The sequence below is a fragment of the Panicum hallii genome, chromosome 2, assembly GCF_002211085.1.
Source record: "Panicum hallii strain FIL2 chromosome 2, PHallii_v3.1, whole genome shotgun sequence".
In the NCBI taxonomy this organism is placed as follows: domain Eukaryota; kingdom Viridiplantae; phylum Streptophyta; class Magnoliopsida; order Poales; family Poaceae; genus Panicum; species Panicum hallii.
Window position 1 is genome coordinate 43,595,422 of NC_038043.1, and position 19,246 is coordinate 43,614,667.

The 19,246-nt window shown below is 53.5% G+C and overlaps 2 protein-coding genes across 2 annotated transcripts; both read right to left on the reverse strand.

Annotated features, from left to right (window-relative positions):
• Positions 1 to 7,852: 7,852 nt before the first annotated feature.
• On the reverse strand, positions 7,853 to 10,473 carry LOC112879661 (AAA-ATPase At4g25835-like). Its single transcript, XM_025944017.1, has one exon. It carries the CDS (start codon positions 9,685 to 9,687, stop codon positions 8,116 to 8,118), a length of 1,572 nt encoding a protein of 523 aa, XP_025799802.1. The 5' UTR covers positions 9,688 to 10,473; the 3' UTR covers positions 7,853 to 8,115.
• Positions 10,474 to 17,483: 7,010 nt separating this feature from the next.
• Positions 17,484 to 18,682, reverse strand: LOC112882266 (beta-1,3-galactosyltransferase 6-like). Its single transcript, XM_025947279.1, has one exon. It carries the CDS (start codon positions 18,616 to 18,618, stop codon positions 17,650 to 17,652), a length of 969 nt encoding a protein of 322 aa, XP_025803064.1. The 5' UTR covers positions 18,619 to 18,682; the 3' UTR covers positions 17,484 to 17,649.
• Positions 18,683 to 19,246: the final 564 nt, after the last annotated feature.

Sequence of the window (19,246 nt, forward strand, 5' to 3'; positions counted from 1 at the left end):
TTTCTCTCTGACCAGCAAGCGACACAAGCACCCACACACAACCATCTCTTGTGACAGAACGGTAGCAAAAAAAACACCCACACCAGGTTTCCCCTGTTTTGTTGTGGGAAGGTGTCATCCTTGTTGCAGTAGGCGCACCCCAGCAGCCCCTCCCCCGCCTTGTGGGTGGAAGCGCAGTGTCGTTTTCTTGAGAATCTCCGCGCCCTCCTCCCGTTGCTCAGTCTCCCTCCTTATGCAAAACCTGCCCGTAAGAGAGAAACGAGCAAGCTGAGCAGATGGTCTCAGTGGGAGATCGAATCATCTATTAAGCACATGCCATTTCTTGCTATCCAAAGACTCCAGCAAATTGCTGCTAGCCCCAGCATATAGAACTTATCCCCTCGGGGGTGCACATCTTCACTCAAACCCAAAACTGATCCAGCGATCCCGGGCGACATCTGGCCCCAGAACCATGGCCACCAGGCTCCACACATACTTGGCTGTGGTGCACTCAAACAACAAGTGTGATACGGTTTTATTCTCACAGCAAAAAGAACACCTCTCATCCCCCATCCAATTTTTTCACCAGGTTATCCTTTATCAGAATTGCGTTATTGCAAATCAACCACAAGAAGATTTTGATCTTCAAGGGTATTTTCGCATTCCTGATAGGTTTTATATAGTTTTCCATTTCCTGACTACACAGACTTTTGTAAATGGATTTGATAGAAAAGAGTCCCAGTTTTCCTTTCAACCATTTAGGTATGTCTTTCTCCCTTCTCACCGAAAATGACGAGATCAAGTCATGTAATCTTCTCAGCTGGTTCTGCAGATGTTCATCCAGCCATCTCCTAAAAGTTAACCTTCAACCTTTCCTGGCCACCTCGGCCGCTTTAATTTTTTGCTCATTACATATGTTAAACAGTTCTAGGTGTTTCTCTCTCAATGAAGTTACTCCACACCAGGCATCATTCCAGAAATCAGTCATCTTCCCATCCCCAATAAGGAAAAGAATTGTGGTATAGTTTTATTCTATTTGGACTCTTGTGCGAAAAGCTCATTTCATAGACAAAAAACAATGACATGCCTGTAGTCATCATCCCAAAAAGACAAGAGAGGGAAATATAAATGATGAGACATATAGCTTATGTTGATGCTGCCTCGTTAAAAACTTTGAATTAGAAATCCAAAAGGAAAAAAATTAAAAAAAAGAGTGGATGGCACAACAAATCATTAATCGGAGAGAGATGCTCCATCTGATCCTTATAAGTTCTAACTGTCTCGTACCAAGCAATCCTCTCAACATATTTATAAAATAAGGAGTATGATAGAGACTTTGTAAATAAATCTATAAGATTACCACAGGACTTATTCTGCATGCATGTTTATCTTCCTATTTTGCTGAAGTTTACGAGGGTATGTAAACCAACTTTGAATGAAGCAATATGCTTATGATGTTGCTCTACCGCCGTTGATCTAACAAGTGGAATACATTAAAACCAGCCATTTATCGGCCAGCCATTAAGAAGGCCAAGAACCGAACATAATATCTAATGATGGTCGTGATATATATGGACTTTTCTCAAGCTGCTTAATTGTCCTAAATTTTTTTGAAATAATCGTATTTCGGACGGGGAAGTATATATTTTTGCTTGACATAATTGTACTGTTGGTTCAATATTATTGAGAGTTCGATTATTCATTACCAGCGAAATGCATCAAAACGACTAGCTCCTATGAAGAAGGGATTTTGAAGCATGATGTTATTTTATCTTTTTAACACCACATTTCTATGAAGAAGTGGTCCCTGCTCGGATATATAAAAAAAAAAGATGATGGCCTAACATGTTTCCAGGAACGTGTGGCCCATCAGCTCTACCTCAGCACACTCGATCAGCTACCACAAATAAAATGGAGTAATAAATAAATACTCTCTCTATTCTAAATTATAAGTTATTTTAGTTTCTTTAGTTTATAATTTTTATTATACACTTAGATATACGCTATGTTTAGATGCATAAGGTTAGAGTTTAGGGTTTAGTAAAATTATATATCTAGAAAAAATCAAAAATCATATAACGGAGGTAGTAGAAAGTAAATCCGGTGCCTTTTGCTAAACGACAGATCGAGCCCTTGCAGGTTGCAGCACGTTCGCTATTCGATGGCAAGGGCCCTTTCCAAGCTGCCGAGGGGACCGGGGGCAGACTGATACAGAAAGGAGTAAAATAGCGTCGAGAGAGGATTCGAGGTGAAGGCCACACCAACCAGAGGCACCACTTTCTGGAAAGTTGATCAAGCTCGGGTAGTATAGTAGGCTAGCTGTTCTCCCAGGCCACATGATTCAGAGGCCGGGTCTTATAAAAGTGAGCTCATCAAGATGCTATGCAATGGCATGTGATCGATCAGGAGTCCAGTGCTACTGTGTAGAGATCACGGCACCTTTTGGTTCCTTGCAGCGACGTCCATCCACTCACTGATCCTTGGCAGATCTCACTGGACCCAACGTGTCGATATGCCATGCCATGCGTCGTTGCACAAACAGTTCAAGTCCTGATCCTCAAACAGTACGCTGATCCATGGGAGAAGCCTCTTAGCAAAGCCACAAATATACATACTATATTTTATTTTTTATTTTTTTTGGTAGACCTACACATGTAGTGGTTCTGTCATGCCACTGGGAAAGAATGATGAGCTGATGGATGATATTATTGCAGCAATTCCATACATCATCATCACTATTGTCATTACCTATACTTGGGGGCATGCAAATGCGAGCACGTACCAGTAGCCTATATATACTCCCTCAATTTCAAATGTAGTTTGTTTTGACAAATCAAGATATATAAATTTTGCTATTTATATAAACATAATATATCTCGATTTGCCAAAACGGACTACAATTTCGAACCCACGAAGTATTATGCTGTGTGTGTGAACTGTGAAGTGTCCTTGTCGGCGGTGATGGCGATCGCCTGCCGCGTCTCGATCGAGAGGACCTCCTACTCCATTTGGTAACGCGCAACGGCCGATGAATACCCATAAATGGTTAAAAGAAGATAAAGCTACTGCATGCCTGCTGCTGGCTGCTGCGGTTCTGTTCTGTCAGATCTTATCTAAACGACTAAACGACAGAGCTCCGGCAGCATGTGCGCAATTCATTCGGTAGCAAGCTAAGATGACCACCCTTTCCAGGCTGCAAGGGGCCAAGCACCACTTGCTCGTAGGCACGAGGCAAGCCACCAGGATTATTTGCAAACGCGCGCAGATCTAGCAAAAGTTTGTTAAAGACCCTTCAAGTTAGAGAGATTTCGAAAGATATACCTACGTCTCGATTTGTTACCATCACCGTACTCCCTCTGGCTACAGAGATGAGCGTCGTGTTAGCCTTTTGAGGGTTGTCTTTAGCCAGCCGTTCTAAACATTGGTCAATTACAAAGCACCTTTTATGCGTCGAGTTTTGATGTTCGTAAATAAACGAGTAGGTTTGTCTTGAAGTATAGATTTATGAAAATGTGTAGAGTTTAGATGCATGTGGATCGAGCACCCTTTGGTTCCAGCATGCGGATCACTGCGCAGTCTCTACTTATGAGCGGCGTCGAGAGACAAATTCAATGACAATGCTATGCCGAAGAATCGAAGATGGTCTCGATCGACACCGGTGTCATCCAAGAGGATCACGGGGCATCTCAGCGACGACAGAGCATCGATCCGAAACCACAGAGGATAGCAGTACGTGACAACGCTTTCAAGGGGGGGATCTGAAAAAAACCATAAAGGCAACAGTAGTTGGCAGTTGGATGTAACAAATTAAGATTCGGTCGGCGCCCGCAGTTTCAGGCAAATTATTGGACCTCGAGTAGTGCACGATTGGTAGCTTTTGGTTCCGTGCAAAGGATAAAGAAGGACTGATCATTATATGGTCGCTCATCCTAGCTGTTATTTTGGGGATTTGGAAACAAAGAAAACAAAGAGCTTCTCAACACAGAACATTGACGTCCTTGAAGCTCACTCCCATGCATGCAAATTCAAAGAGGAGCCTGGTAACTTGGACTATAGCCGGGGGCAAACTGGCTTGTGGCACCAATAAACGTTGTCTACTCAAATTCACTCCTCGTTTTTTTTTTTGCGATCAAGAGCTTGTCCTCTATTACCCAATTAACGGGCGGGTTACAATCTTCTTGTAAAACATGCACAACAATGAGCCATTATGTTTGCCTTGCGTTTGACATTCACAAGATCAAAAGAGGAAAATCAGTTACGCCCCCGGAACATAGGATTGTAAAACACAGGAGTAAGAAAAACACAGGGTTGAAACGCATGTGTAATTGAAATCCTACATAGGTGAATACAAAACACAAACACAGGAAAGTAATAAAACATCCATTTAGATGCTACAAAGGAAAAAACACAGGATTCCCAAGACACAAAAGGAAAGAAAACATAAGGTCGGACCTGATACTTATTTCCTCCAAAACTCACATGGACGAGTCCATTCCACATGAATATCAAAGGAGTTCACGGTCCTTTGTTCCAAAGGCTTTCACTGGGGGAAAAAATTTTATATGATTTGAATCCTCCAAAATTCCTATACTTGTCCTCCATTCCGAAGGGGGCCTTGGACAAAATTTAGCACAACCTCATGACACGTTTGGGTTAAAATAAAGAAAGACTTGGCCGGATTTTTTTTTTACAAAAATAAAAACTACCCTCGCTGGCAAGTGGTGTTATGCGATTTTCATAGACTTGGTACTACTGCTAGTGGTGCAGTGCGCATTATTTACTACGGCACGCCTGGAGGCAGCAGCAGGATGTACTGTACATGATCAGGGGTTGAGGACACGTCTGGGCTGTAGCAGCAGTCACGAATGGAAGAGCCTTTTGATTCTCCACCGCTGCCGCGCTACCGTGCGTCCAGGCAGGCAGCGATTGCTCCTCCTCAGCAGATCAGCTGGACCCGTCCGTGCATGCCGTCGATGGCATCTCGTGTGCAGCCAAAGCAGTTCGTGTCTTCATTCTTCAGACTGTATCTGTACGTGCTGATGCCGGCCGGGCCGATACCGATGAGGAGCCGAACGAACGTGTGGCGGCGATTCCCGTGACTGGCCGCTGCATTTGCGTCCATCGATCTCGTCCGGGTGCTAAACAGCTAGTAGGTCCCATGGAATGATTCTTTTTTTTTGTGGTGTCATGAGATGATATTTTCGCTCTTCAGTGTCACTGAGAAAGTGGCAATGGCAACCCTTGTGTGTCACGGGGCCCTGCGTGATCCCGGCTGACAATGTGACGTAAACGATATGATGGGGTAAGATAGGATAGGATAGAATGACAAGCAGACTCTGCCGGCCCTCTGAGTTCTAACAAACCGAAAAATGCAGGTACTTGTAAAGTTTTCTTTTTACGAGGAAGCTACATTTTCTTTTTTGAGCAAATTACGAGGAAGCTACACGCAAACCCGCTCTCGATCTGCGACGGTACCCGGCCCAATCTAGTAATCATCGAGGCTGGCCCGAAAGCCTGCTGGATGGCTCGGGCCTCCGCCGGATTCACGTGGGCCGGATGCTGCAGGCAAACCCCGCAAAAACAGGAACCCGGTCTGGGGTTTTCGCAAGAGCGCCGCGCAGCCCGCAAGAGGATGACGCCGAGGAAGCCCGAAGTGGCTTTGCTACGGCAAAACCACACACCGCTGCGGCCTCAAACGCGAAGCTTCCGGCCCAGCCAAGTAGAGCGGCGTTTCAGCGGCCCACTGGGCCAAACAGACAGAACAACCCAGAGAAACATCAACTCGGCAGGCCACCGCGCGCGGCAGGACGAAAAACCCCCGACACGCTGCGATGTGTCCGTACTGGTTGTACATGGGCCAGCCGGGCCGCGTCAACCTGATGCAATTCATAAACTATTTTCAAGATTAACAAAAGGGAAACAGGATCTTCCTTCTCCAAAGGTTACCGATGTCACCTACTCACGTTCAAAACGAAAAGGTTATCGATGCCCCCTATCCAGTTTTGTCTGTCTTGCGTTGATGGTGATCGTTGGCAGGCACCGGCGTGACACGCTACAGATGCGCTTACTGATACAGTGGCTATAGAAAGAAAGGACGAGCTCGATTGCTTGGAGAAGGCATTCTTGTTGGTCGACAGGATTTCACATGACACGAAACACTTTCAAAAAAGACCAAGAAGAAAAGGATGTGCATGACACGGTGGCGCACCGCTGAGTTGCCTCCTTGTCACCCTGTGCCCCCTGTGTCTCCAGTTCCACAGCTGCGGTGGTCCGAACCGCCGGGAATCAGAAGCGCGGAAAACATGTGCAACGCATGCTTCCAACAGCGCGCGAGGACTCTCCTGTCCATAACCTTGGACAGCCATGGGCGAGAGAGCACCGTACCAGAACCGGAAAAAAGAGAGAGAGAGAGAGATCACGGCTCATCGGCAGGGCTCCCCACCTCCCATCCGCCGCTGCCGGCGGCGGCGGCAGGCGACAAGAGCGGGCATGTGCTTGCCATGCCGTAAAGCGGGCATGTGCGAGCGCGAGCTCAAGGGCAAGGCGGCGGGCCGGCGGCCTCTCGAAGCAGGAAAAGCCGCGGCCCGAGCTCGCGTCGTCGCCATCAGAATCCGTCTGCGACGAAACAAAAGAAGCGGCGGAGGACACGCTGGACAGGGTGAGGCGATTGCGGTGTTTGTTGCACGAGGAGGAGAGGAAGGGGGAGGGAGATTGCTCGATCGCTAGCGAGTTGCGAATCCACATGCTTCCATTTTCAACTGACACCAGCGGTAAAATCAAATGATCAAAGCTGCGGTGCCGCGGCCACGGCTCTAGGTCTAGGATTCTCGCCTTCTCCTCGGGTTGATTCAGCGCAGGCACAGCAGGCGGCATCCAAAGAGCAGGGCCCCCACATGGCGATTGGCGATAACAAAAGGAGAAAATCGAGCTGCTCAGGGAATGTCGCAGGAGAAACATGCGTAGATTCTCGCTCCAAAAGACACCGGTCTTTCATTCCAGTCGTTGCCCATCCATCATTGACACATTGGACTCGAGGCCTGTCCTGTCCATAGCTGGTTTTGGCACGGTGCCACCCTCTACCTCCTACTAGCTCTGCTTCCTGGCCTGGCCTCACTCTCCTAGTCTGCTACAGAGTAGAAACTAAAATAGCACTGAAAAGAAGGGGAAAAAAATAGAGAAGAAAAACTGCAACCTTGCAAGCCGGGGCGCAAGAGCACAAGCATACAGCTAGCGGCGCACGGCCGCCGCCGGACACGAACAAAGCAGTTGTTTTCTCGTCGTCTCATTGCACGAAGAGAGAAGGGGCTGCCGGCTGTGGCCTGTGAAGCTGACTCGCAGCACGAAAGCGGCCAGTTCCTCCGCCGCAGCCAACAAGTGCCGGCCGGCGCCGAGCTGGAAAGAGCGGCGCTTTGGGCCTCGGATACGACGGGGGGATCCAAAGAACAGGACAGTCCAACAGTGCCCGGTATCCAAATCCGAGCAGGAAACGGAGCCAGAAAGGCACAAAGCGCCCGATCTCGATGACTCGCGGCGACTCTGCACGCACAAGATCTCTTCAGGAAAGGAAAAAAGAAGAAGAAAGCGCCCGCCTTTCTTTCAGGGCTCTGACTAAAAAACTGCGCAAAGGCAAGGTCGCAACAATCACAAAAGGGTGAGCATCACGGACAAGAATTTGTCGTCTGAAGAGTACTAAGCTAGGGAATTGATCTTGCAACGGTGTCTGGCAATCCTGGCAGGCAGCACAACTGCACAAGCAAAGGTTCAGAAAGAGCACGTAGCAAATGAACAATCACAAGAGAACAAACACTTTGCTTAGCAGCTCATATGCTCCCACTACTGCAATTAAAATTCCTTTGTTGTTACAATAGGCGGGGGGGGGGGGGGGGGAACTACCTAGGTGGCTAGAGAAAAGACATCTACGACAAGCATCGAAAGAGGAAAAATAAAGAAAGAATGGCCAAACAAAAAAAAAAGGTGCTCTCCGCAAAGTTCCTTTCTGCCATTGATTTCTCCGGTGAAGACAGGCCGGGAACGTGCCACCCAACAGGGAAATTTTGAACCCTTCGCTTTCCCTCTTCGATCGCTCCATCCAGCCTCGGCTGGCCGGCGCGGTTCACGCCACACGGCCTCACACGGTCACACCTGCTTCTTGGCCTCGGCCTCCTCGTCCTGTCCGTCGCCGCAGCTGTCGATGCCGGCCTGCTCCTTCCCCTCCTTGGGGCTCTCCAGCGCACGCTTCTCCTCCTCTTCCTCCTCGTTGTCGCCGCCGGCCTCCTTCCCCGGGGCCGCGGCCGCGGCGCCGCCGCCCCGGCGCCGATTCTCGGCGCGGAACTTGAGGACGTCGAGCAGCTCGCGCATTGCCTCCGCCTTGCCGCTCCTGCGGTTCTTGATCAGCACCTCGCTCACGTCCGCCGGCGTGATCTCCGCGGCGTCGACCCACTCCTCGAGCCCGCGCAGGACCGCCGCCGCGTCGCCGAGTCGGTCCAGCTCCTCGTCGCTCTGGAAGCCGAGGTAGTTCTTGAGCAGGATCCTGAGCGCCGGGAACGAGCAGTAGGACATGAAGATGTGCATGTCCATGCGGCCCGACCGGAGCAGCGCCGGGTCCAGCTTCTCGATGTGGTTGGTGGTGAACACGAAGATGCGCTCCGCGCCGCAGCAGGACCACAGCCCGTCTGTGAAGTTGAGCAGACCGGAGAGCGTGATCGACCGCCCCGCCCCTGCGCCGCCGTCCTGGTCGATCGCGCCGTCGATGCTCGGCCGCGGCTTGGGCGCCGGCGGCGGCTTGGCGCGGTTGGTGAGGTCGACGGAGCAGTCGATGTCCTCGATCACGATGATGGACTTGGACGTCGTCTTCATCAGCAGCTTCCGGAGCTCCGCGTTGCTGCTGACCTCGGTCAGCTCCAGGTCGTACACGTCGTAGCCGAGGTAGTTCGCCATCGCTGCGATCATGCTGGACTTGCCCGTCCCGGGCGGCCCGTACAGGAGGTACCCGCGCTTCCAGGCGCGGCCGGTGCGCTCGTAGAACGCGCTCCCGTCGGCGAAGTCGCGGAGGTCGGCCATAATTGCCGCCTTCCGCGCCGGGTCCATAGCGAGCGTGTCGAACGTGCTGGGGTGCTTGAACGGCACGGGGTCCCAGGGCAGGCCGCGCGCGTCCATGGCCCCGCCGCGCGCGTTGGTGTAGAGCAGCCGGTCCTGGCTGCGGCGCCGGATGTCTGCCGCCGCGGCGAGGATGTGGTCGAGGTACGCCGGGAGCAGCTTGTCCCTGTCCCCGCGGCGGATGCGGAGCGTGAACCGGCGCTTCTCCTCGGGGAGCGGGCGCCACGAGAAGCCCTGCCCCTGGCGCGGCGCGACCACGTGCTCCCACGTGACGGCGGAGCCCGCGAAGGTGTCGGCGACGCGGTCGCTGGCGGCGAGCCCGAAGGTGAAGGAGGAGGCGTTGAGCGGGCGCGAGAGGCTGAGGCGGGCCCCCGACGCCGGCGCGGCGGTGCTGCTGAGGTAGAGCTGAACGGCGTCGTAGATCTCGTTGGTGCTCATGCCGTCCATCTCCGTGACGTCGAAGTAGCAGTAGGGGGAGAAGGCCCGCGTGAGCCGCCCCAGCAGGCGCGCCACCGCCGCCCGCAGCTCTGCCGGGAACACCGCGTGCAGCACCCCCTGCAAGAACGCGAACGCGCCCATCAGCGACGCCAGCGCCGTCCAGTACTCCTTCATCCTCCCCACCTCCTCTCTCGGGTTCCTGGGCTTCTTGTTGTTCTAGACACGCTCGCACGGTCTCGGATTGGAAGGAAGCAATGCGGTGCGGGCAGGCGGAGAAGAGGAGTCAAGGCTGGACCTTGGAGGCTTTCCACAAGCGGAGGCGACGCATTTATAGGAGAAGCGGCAGAATGGAGAAAGATTTGAGGAGGAGAGCGATTAATGAGGTGCGCGACAGCGAGAGAGTAGGCCAGGGAAGCCTGCAGGCAAGGTCGCTGTCAATGGAGCTCGGAGATAGATGGTCAGACGGATCTCGGAGAGAGCGAGTCGGAGAGGCAGGAGCAGGAGGACGACGACGACGAGGAGATTTGAGATGGAATTATAGCAGGGTTGCAGTGATGCGCCCCGAGGCGAGGCGAGGCGGCATTCGCATACCAAGAGAGATCTTCGCCGCAGTGGGGGGCTCACTGCGAGGGAGATTTGCAAACTGCGCAGCGTCATCATGGATAAGGTGCTGCAGCCAAACTGCCATCCTGCCAATCGCCCTGGCTGATGGGTACTTGCCCTGGACCTTGTACCCAAGTTCGGGTCAACAAGATCAGCTGCTGCTGCTGATGCTGCTGGCCTGCTAGCCATGAATGGGGTTTGGATGTGTTGGCAGCGTCTGAAACCTCCAAGTACTTACCCTGCTCCCTAGTCAAAGCGATCACATTTGGTGGCTGCAAAGTAAACAGCAGCTTATATTTTAGACCTAGTAAACAACAAGTCTGTCAGTGAGATGAGAGTTGAAATTTGCGGTACGATTGGAAATTTCTTGTGGGAAAAATAGCATGTAGCTATCTTTCATACAAAAAAAAAAGCTTGTACCTATCGTGCGAAGACTTCCCGCTGGTTCATAACACGAGTTTTCTTTCTTTCCTTCTTTTCCTAGAAGAGCTCTTCTTGTTTCTGTTAGCAACGTTTCGGCTATTGATTCGTTGCCTCATATTTCCTTCAAAAAAAATGCTTGCGGTGCGACTGTGTGAGTTCCACACGTGCGCAGATTGGCATGCCTAATGGCAATCCAAAGACTGAGCTGCACTTGACAGTTGACAGTTGACACTTGACAGAAATCAAAACCTTTTAAAACTGTCGCATAATTACTCACTGGGGAATTTGAAAGTCGCCCTGATCACGGGGACATGGAGCAATTAGGGCAGAGCCCTGAGGTAATTGTTTCCCCGTGCATTTACTGATGGTTTGTAGTATTTTCAGAAGCTCACGCCGTGATTCTAGTGGTAAAACAGTACATGTATTAATGTAGAGAGGTCATCTTAGGGGATGCCCAAGAGGTCTTCCGGTTCAACTCGCATAATTAGAGATCTCGCATCATCATATTGTTACGAATTGGGGACTCTTTTGGGCACCCGTATTCAGGGGCAGAGCTAGGGCAACAATAAAGGGAGCCAAGTGCTATTATATCTATGCTGATGTGGCCTAAATAAAGCTTTTATATTATTTCTGCTTAACTTGTGATATAGCTTCAAACGGAACACGTACATGAAGCATGACGCGGGGCATGGACCCTGCCACGTTACCTTTTATGAGACCCGCTAAAAATTAGATAAATCATAGAAATTCTCTATGAAGAAAAAAAAATAAGGTCATCAATTCATAGACTTTAATCATAACTAAAAGTACTATGTTAGTACATGAACAAATGAAGCATGGCTATGATAAGCGATTTTGATTGTCTACGTATCCCAAAAAAAAAGTTCCACGAACTCTTAACACTTGCATCTCTTAAAACTGCTAGCCTGTCAGAGATCATAGGTTGATGGAGTAGTTTATACGAATTAACAATGCACCTGCTGTTCAACTTAGTATCTGCAACTGTGACGCAGATTTTTTTTTGACGCCTTGGGTCTGGGTATTCATTTCAACGATTTCTTTGTCAGTCGTGGTGCGCAACACATAAATTTTTAAAAAGCAACACAGGAAAACTGAAAGCGGGCATTTCACCAACATGTCACAGATGGATTTAACGCGCATTGCACACGGCATTTCAAGGAGATTAGCATTGCAACAAAAGCATGTCGCGATCGAAGCGCTGCAATCCAAAAGGACGATCTGGACAAAGATCGCAAGGAGCCACCGCTGCTGGACACGGAAGATTCTTCTTGCCCTTTTTGATTCGGTCTAGACCACATTCCTTGACGTGCTCCAGCTCATGATCGTGCCATGCTACCATTTCCTAGCTAGCTTAGGTACTACCGGAACTAGACAAAGTGGATTGAAGCACAGGCAGTCGATCCAAAAGCTAATAATGACCGAATATAGATCAATCAAGATAGTGTCAATTTTTGAAAAACGTGGTCCAAAAGCTTATGACTTCATGTAGATCAAGATATTGTCAAATTTTTGGTAAAGATTGGGTGCCTTGAAAAATGCGACCCCTTCGTGTTGCCGGTAGCAAATTTGCCATGGCGAAACACTGCTCGCGGCACGATTATTTGCATCCGTGAGCTGCCCTAAGTTTGCCTTCGTGACTGCAAGCTCTACTCGTCGAGGTGTTTCACAGGGCACAATACTAAACTGTATACACTAGCATTCGAAAAGGATCGGACGGTCGAGATTAGTTGTTTCATGAAGATTTTAGAAAAGGGAGTCTAGCGTCTTCCGTGGTTATCTGAATTGAAATGGAAAGCCTGGGTCACCCTCGTATACCTGTGGCGCAACCGCACTGGGACACTTGACACCCACAAAGTACACTGATCAGTACAAGTCATACACGAAAAAAAAAGCATAAGAGGATAGACCGGCATGGTCCCAGAATTGGTTTGCGCATTGTGGTTGCCACGTCCAAGCGTATACCTTTTTTGCAAACAAAAAAAGAAAAGAAAATGGTTTCCAGAAAGACCGTACCTTTTTTTCTTAGTTTAGCTAGTCTCTTCTCTTCGTTTAAGCCTCGGCTTGAAACTGTAACTGGCCTGCGAGACAGGGAAAGAGTTTGACGGGTTTGTTTTTTTATGCAAGAGAGGAAAAGGATCACCAGTAGCATACTACTAGAAGAGAGGAGCGTCGGTATCCGTACTCGCTCGAGTAAATTAACACGCCCACAATCCTCGGATCGGAGTCCTAACAAGGGGGATGGATTAGACTGAACAAGTGGATGGAGAACAAGACGCCTGAAACCGGGCCTGCTAGTTTTCCAGCGTTCATCCCGAGACCATCTGTTCTTGGCTTCTCGCTAGCGCTCTGGCCTTGTCCTTCCTACGTTCCAGGCACCGCCGCGCCGCGCCGGGGAGGTCAACCGGGCAGCCATCGGACGCCGTACTAAACACGAGCTACCATGCTCCTAGACTTATCGTCTCAGCGCTCGATGCAGCCGTCAGCGGGGCAGATGCGTACTAGTACTGTTAATTAAGATCAGTCTGAAGAAACTGATCGAGGAGGCTAGCTTGGAGTGAACTACACTGTGCTGCAAGCTACAGCCAACGATGCGCCTCGTTGAGTGAACTGGTAATAGTGTCATTAGATCAGAAGCGGTAGCGTGGCTCCGGAACTAACAAAGCCCGTCAGGGACTCAAGTTCAGGGCCTCGAGTAAAAATTGTTCAGACGGTCCGGCTCTCACCAAGTTGAAGAATGTAGGCGACCTGCCAAAGTCCACGCTGTGCCGGCGATCAGCGCTGCGCGCTTCAAGTTTCGAGCCTGCCCTTGAGCCGTCGATGCAGCGACAGGGCCGTCGCAGAGCGCAGCTGAGCTGAGGTACCTAGGGCATCCCATGATCGCTTCCGCTGGAGCAGTCAAGCTAGTACATGCCAATAGCTGTAGCGTGGGCGCAACCGCGTATCATGGCCATGGCTGGCTGCACCGAGGTCTGGTCTGGTCTGGAGTCTGGACGTCTGGTCCTGCAGCGCAGCAAGATGCCACAGACCTCAGGAGTGCGGGAAGGCGCAGGCACTAGGCAGGCAAGGCGTCAAAGATCTCATGAGCAGTGCGGCCATCATCTGATCTCCCTCGGATCTCCTGGCCGACGATGATGCTCAGGCCGTAGGCACAGTGCGACACGGGGTCGGGCCGGGCGCCCGGGCGCGCACGGCCGGGAACTGAACAGGAACGAGACACCACGCACACGCAGGCACAGGGCGGGAACCCAAACTGAGACCAACACACAAGGCTGCTGCGGCGCCTGCAGGCCGCAGCTGCTGGGTCCGAAGGGATCGAATCTATCAATCAGGGCTGGCTATCAGCAGGCGGCAGCAGGCAGCCAGAGGGCGTAGGGACAGCGTAGCTGGGCGCACGGCGTCAGGACATCGGATCCCTTTACGCATTGATGGCCAGGGGCACTGTGCGTGCCTGGTGTGTGTTTTGTGTGGCGGGCAGGCGCAGGCAGCAGGCTCTCGTCGCCCAGTGTCCAGGAATCAAGCCGCCAGGGCGCGGCAGCGGCTTTCCCGGCAGCCAGCCTCCTCGCTTTTGGTTCCGTGGCGTACTGGCGCGGCAGCGGGCGCCGGGCAGCCTGGGGCCAGCGGGCGCCCTGCCCCGCGGCACCGGCAGCTCTCGCGCCGTGCACGCTGCCGCGGCCGCAGTCACGTCGCTGGCGCCCGCGCCGGTGAGGAGGGGTCGCGTTCCGGGGGTTCGCGTCCGTCGACCAGTCTGTACGCTCTCGGGTCTTGTCGGTCGCCCGGGCACGAATCCTGCGCGCGCCTGGCGGTGCGTCCGTATCGATGTACTCGTACTTGGGAGGTCCATCTCCGAGGTGGTTTCGCTCTCCTGGGACCGCGATGCAGGCATGCAGCATTGTAGCGCACGGCGCGGGGCAGACACCACCATGGACCACGGTCCCCGATCCACAATCGCAGTCTACCTAGATAGACCTTTGAATCAGGCAACTAGGCAAGGCAGTGAGGCAGGCACAGTGCACACATGCATGTATGGTCCTTGAGCAGCTGGATTCAGCAGCTTGAGCCCCAGAATCAATCGCCGTGAACCTGAATCCTGGTCTGATCCGGCCAGGGGCAGGGCACTGGAAAACTACACCCCTCTGCGCGGCATCGCACGGACTCGCACAATGATTGAGCCTTCCTGCCTCGGGCTCGCTTTTGTTTTGTTCGCATCTGCGCCGAATCCTGGATCCGTCCGTCGCATCCATGATCCATCATCCATCCGGCCGCCGCTGGTGACGAGAAGCCGGGCGGGACCTTCCGCGATGGATTCACTCGCCGGCCAGCCACCGCCTGGAGGCCAGGCCGCCGTGAATAATTCGCGCGATGATTGCCCTGCCTGCCCTCTCTGCGGCGCCGCGCCCGGCGAGATTGTGCGCCTGCGCCGCAATGATTCGGGCGTTCATCGGGCGGGGATCGGGGCAGGGCAGGGCAGAGCACCATGGTAAAAGCTGCCGGGCGCCGGGCTAGCTGGTCATTCGGCGCCACCAAAAGCTGCGCGCTGTGCAGACACGAACGTGGGCTAGCTAAATGATGTTTGTAGGGCTCCTCCGTTCAATATCTCAACTCAACCACGTCACGTGCTGGGGCTCAGGGCCGGCCTGCCTTTCTCGAGCCCCGGAGGTTGGCCCAACCCATCGAGTAAACTTCGGGCGAGTTGGTAAACCAGCTGGGCTACCGGCCTCTCAACTCTAAAAAGAAAGTTACAAGTGGCCGCGGCAAAGACCGCTCCTCCTTTCTCTCCGTGCGCTTGGGGTGACAAGTTGTGGAAGATGACGAAGAGAACAAATTGAAGTTTCATATGGATATGAGTCCCTTGTTTGGTGCGGGGTATACATGTCGGAAATTCTAGTCGGAAATTCTATCTAAGTCATGATAAATGGTGCACATGCACCTGTTTTCACTTAGGGCAGCCACAGCACTCGTTGCAATAACGATGTCTGAATACAAAACATGGAACATAACGCCCAACCTCTTGGGCCGGAACTCAACACCCGGCGCCGCCGCCCCGTCCAGCACTGCCTCCCTTCCTCGGCGTCACCCGAGCAGGCGCCGAAAGCCCGCACGGCCGCAAGGAAGGCGGCGGGGGGGCTCCACCACCCTCCTCCTCTCCTTCCCTCCCCCTCTCATGCTCTCTTTGGTGGCAACCATGGCGGCGCCATGGATGGCTGCGGCGGTTGCCGCCGGCCGGCCATGTCCGGATCCATCTAGGGTCTGGTCGGATCCGCACCCTCGGCCTCCGGATCTGCCTCCCCGGGGCCTTGGTGTGCTGAGGTTTTTGCAGCGGCGGCAGCTTCTTGCGGCGGCGACGGCAGGGCCCGGCTTCGGCGGTGCGTGCGTCGGGCGCGCGCTTGGCTCGGCTACGATGGTGTCGGCGGCCGGTGCGAAGTGTTTCCCACCATGGGCGGCGACCGCCCGGCCGGCTTCACGGCGGCGGCGGCGGGGCCTGGTGGCGCCCGGACTGGCGCGGTCCGGCGGTGGCGGGGGTGTCCGCGGCTGGCCCGGCCCGGCTTAGCGGCGGCGGCCGGCGCGGCTTGGTGGCGGCCGCGACGACCGTGGCTGGTGCGGCTCGCCATCAATGGCGGTGCACGCGGCCCAGCCTGGTTGCGTCGGTGTTCGCGGCTGCCATGGCTTGTTGCAGCGGCGACGTGGTTGACGCGGCAACGGCCGGGCTTTGATTTCTAGCAGCGTCTGGTCAAACATGTGTTGCGGTGTGTTGGCTGCGCCGTGGGCTGACGTCAGTTTGCTCGGGCGTATGCTAGCGTCGCCATGGTGGCGTCGTTGGCTGCGGCCGTGCGGAGCCTCACCAGCAACACCATAGTGGTGGGGCTGGTGACGCCGGCCGTCTTTTTCCACCGCGGTGACAATGCGGGTGAAAACCCATCTCTCCTTGAGCCAGCATCGATGGCGCCTTTGATGTCATTTTCTTCCTAAAGGCGACGTCAAGCATCTCTGGCGCTAACCATGGTTCATGTCCGAGGCCAACGACATGGGCGTCGGTCTTCCCTGTCGGATGTGGCGGGTGAAAACTCAACCTATTTTGGCTGGTATCGATGACGTCTTCGGCGTCATGACCTTCTTAAAGGCGATGTCAAGCAATTTCGGCAAGAAGACTTCCTCCTACGATGACTGCATCCGAAAGTGTGTTTTTTCTCTTTCCTTTTTTTTTAAAAAAATAGAGGATCCAGTCCGTGGTGTTGGCTGTGGTGGCTCGTGTTGACATTCCAATCTGACTGGGAAGAGTTCGCGGAGGCTCGTATCGATGTCCCAGTCCGACCGGCCAAAATTGAGAAGGTCTCGGTTGATGTCCTGATGCAGCCGGCTGTTATTATGTGATTGAGTTGAGTTGGCGAGATACGGCGTGAGTTGATATCCCAATCTAACTGGCCAGTGCGATCTTATTTGCTAGTTTTAGATGGTGTAGTTGTAGTTGTTGTAGGTTTTCGGATCCGATTTACCTATAAACTGAATCATTTCTCTTCATCTTATTAATATACATCTTATTAATATACGTCGAACCGTAAGGTTTAGGTTCGTGACCTTTTAAAAAAATACATCACATCAGCGCCGATGCTCAGTTGTGTTCTCTTTGCCACTGTGTACACCATCGAATATGAACGGCCCGCTAGCAATTTTAAAGAAGCAAAAACAACACCTTTTCATTTTCGCTGCGACCACATCAGCATGAATCTTAAATTATTTATTTGTGGACAGACAGTGTATTTTCGAGCCTATCAATGCCTAAATGGAGACTCTATTTGTGACTTGTGAGTACGCATTTGCTTTTTAGCGACCACTTGGGGGTGGGGGTGCCGACGGAATTATGTGCAGAGAGCAAAGAGTTCCCTGTCAGTATCAACACGGCATTCTACTTTGGAGAACCTAATTGCTCAGCTTGGGCGCATTGACGATGCCCAATCAGACGGCCAATATAATAACAATAAATACAATGAATGAATGTGAACTGCGTGCCCCACCTTGGTACAATCAACCAACGTCACCTCAGGAAATACACCAAAAATGAAGGGGATAAAATTAAACAGCTTAGCTGCTCGATCACGGCAGATGGTACAGGTCGGAGGGCTTGATCCCGGCGGTGACGTTGAAGTACCTGAACGCCGCCGCCCACCGGCGGTTGTCCTTGAGCATGTGCACGGCGATGGTGTCCGGCCGGAAGTTGTCCATGAACCAGTTGAGGTCGTACATCCGGGGCTTGAGGCTGTACCGGTTCCTCCCCTTGCCGCCAATGTTGAGCCACTTGCCGACGAGCAGGTCCTCGGGCCCGTGCGTGTCGTTGTGGCGCAGGATCTCCTCGTTGGTGGACACCCACCGCGCCACGTCCCACGACACGACGTACCCCATCCCGTGCATGAACGGCATGGGGTCGTCCCCGACGGCGAAGCCGTGGCCGAGGTAGACGTCGTCGCGGGGCTTGCCGCGGAGCTCCTCGGCGAGCGCCGCCACGCGCAGGTACGTGTCGTCGTCGGTCTTCATCACGTAGTCGTAGGGGGCCGACGCGAAGAGGCGCGGCACCGAGGAGAGGTACGCGTGCGTCTTGCCGTCGTTCATGTTCTCGGTGCAGTTGAGCACCAGGATGTCGCCGTGCCGCCGGGCCTCCACCGCCACCAGCGCCGCCTCCACGGGGTCGGTCACGCTGCAGAACACGAAGCGGACGTCCACGCGCGCCACGCCGGGCGGCGCCGGCGGCTGCAGCGCGTAGGCCATCCGCACGATGTCCCGCCGCTCCCGCCGGTTCGGCATGGTCAGGACGCCCACGAGCAGGCTGAACAACTCCGCCCGCCGCGGCGGCGGCGCCGAGGCCTTGCTCTCGTCGGCCCCCGAGGAGACGGAGTAGCCGTCGGCGCCCGCGCCGCCGCAGAGCACGCCGAGGCCGTCGGAGCGGGCGTTGGAGGAGCCGAGGCTCGGGAGCACGAGCAGCACGGCGAGCAGGCCGAGCGGCACGAGGAGGAGGTACGGCGTGCAGAGCGACGCGCCGTGGAGCCCGTGCGACGAGGTGGTCTTCATGGCTGGCGCGTTCGCTCGCTCCGTGAGAAATGGAGGGGAGGCGAGCGTACGTGTCCCCGTCCCCGACCGCCGGGCGCCGGCTTATAAAGCGGCACGCGAGCCCGCCGTTCTTCGCCGACTTGGCGACTAGTCGTGGCGAGGTGTTGGTTGAAACGTTCGTGCATGACGGGGGCACGGGAATTTGGCACATCAGCCACGCGATGGTGTTCGTGGGTAGTAGTTTATTTGGATCGATACTTCTTTCTGAATGCGTGGCAGGAGATGTTTCAACGTCCGGGAACATGAGGTGGCAGTCTGGAGCGGCTTCGAGCCCTATTCTATTCTGTCTCGTTCGATCTGTTCTCGTGGGGGCTTGGACTGACAGCTCGGGACGCAATAGAAAAACGGCCACAGGTCGAGAGCAATCAATCATTCACAGATCATACAGGACGAAAAGGGCGCTGTCTAGACGGTCGCAGCTTGCCTATTTGCGTGATGGCAACAGCAGGAGGCAGAGGGAGGGTGGCCGCCGGCGGCAGAATTCTCTGTCGGTTACCTTGGTGGCGTCCATGGCCTGCCTGCTTCATCATACAGTATGATCGAAGCTGAGGTCTCACCAACCTAGCAATAGAGTACGGCGCGCCCGGCC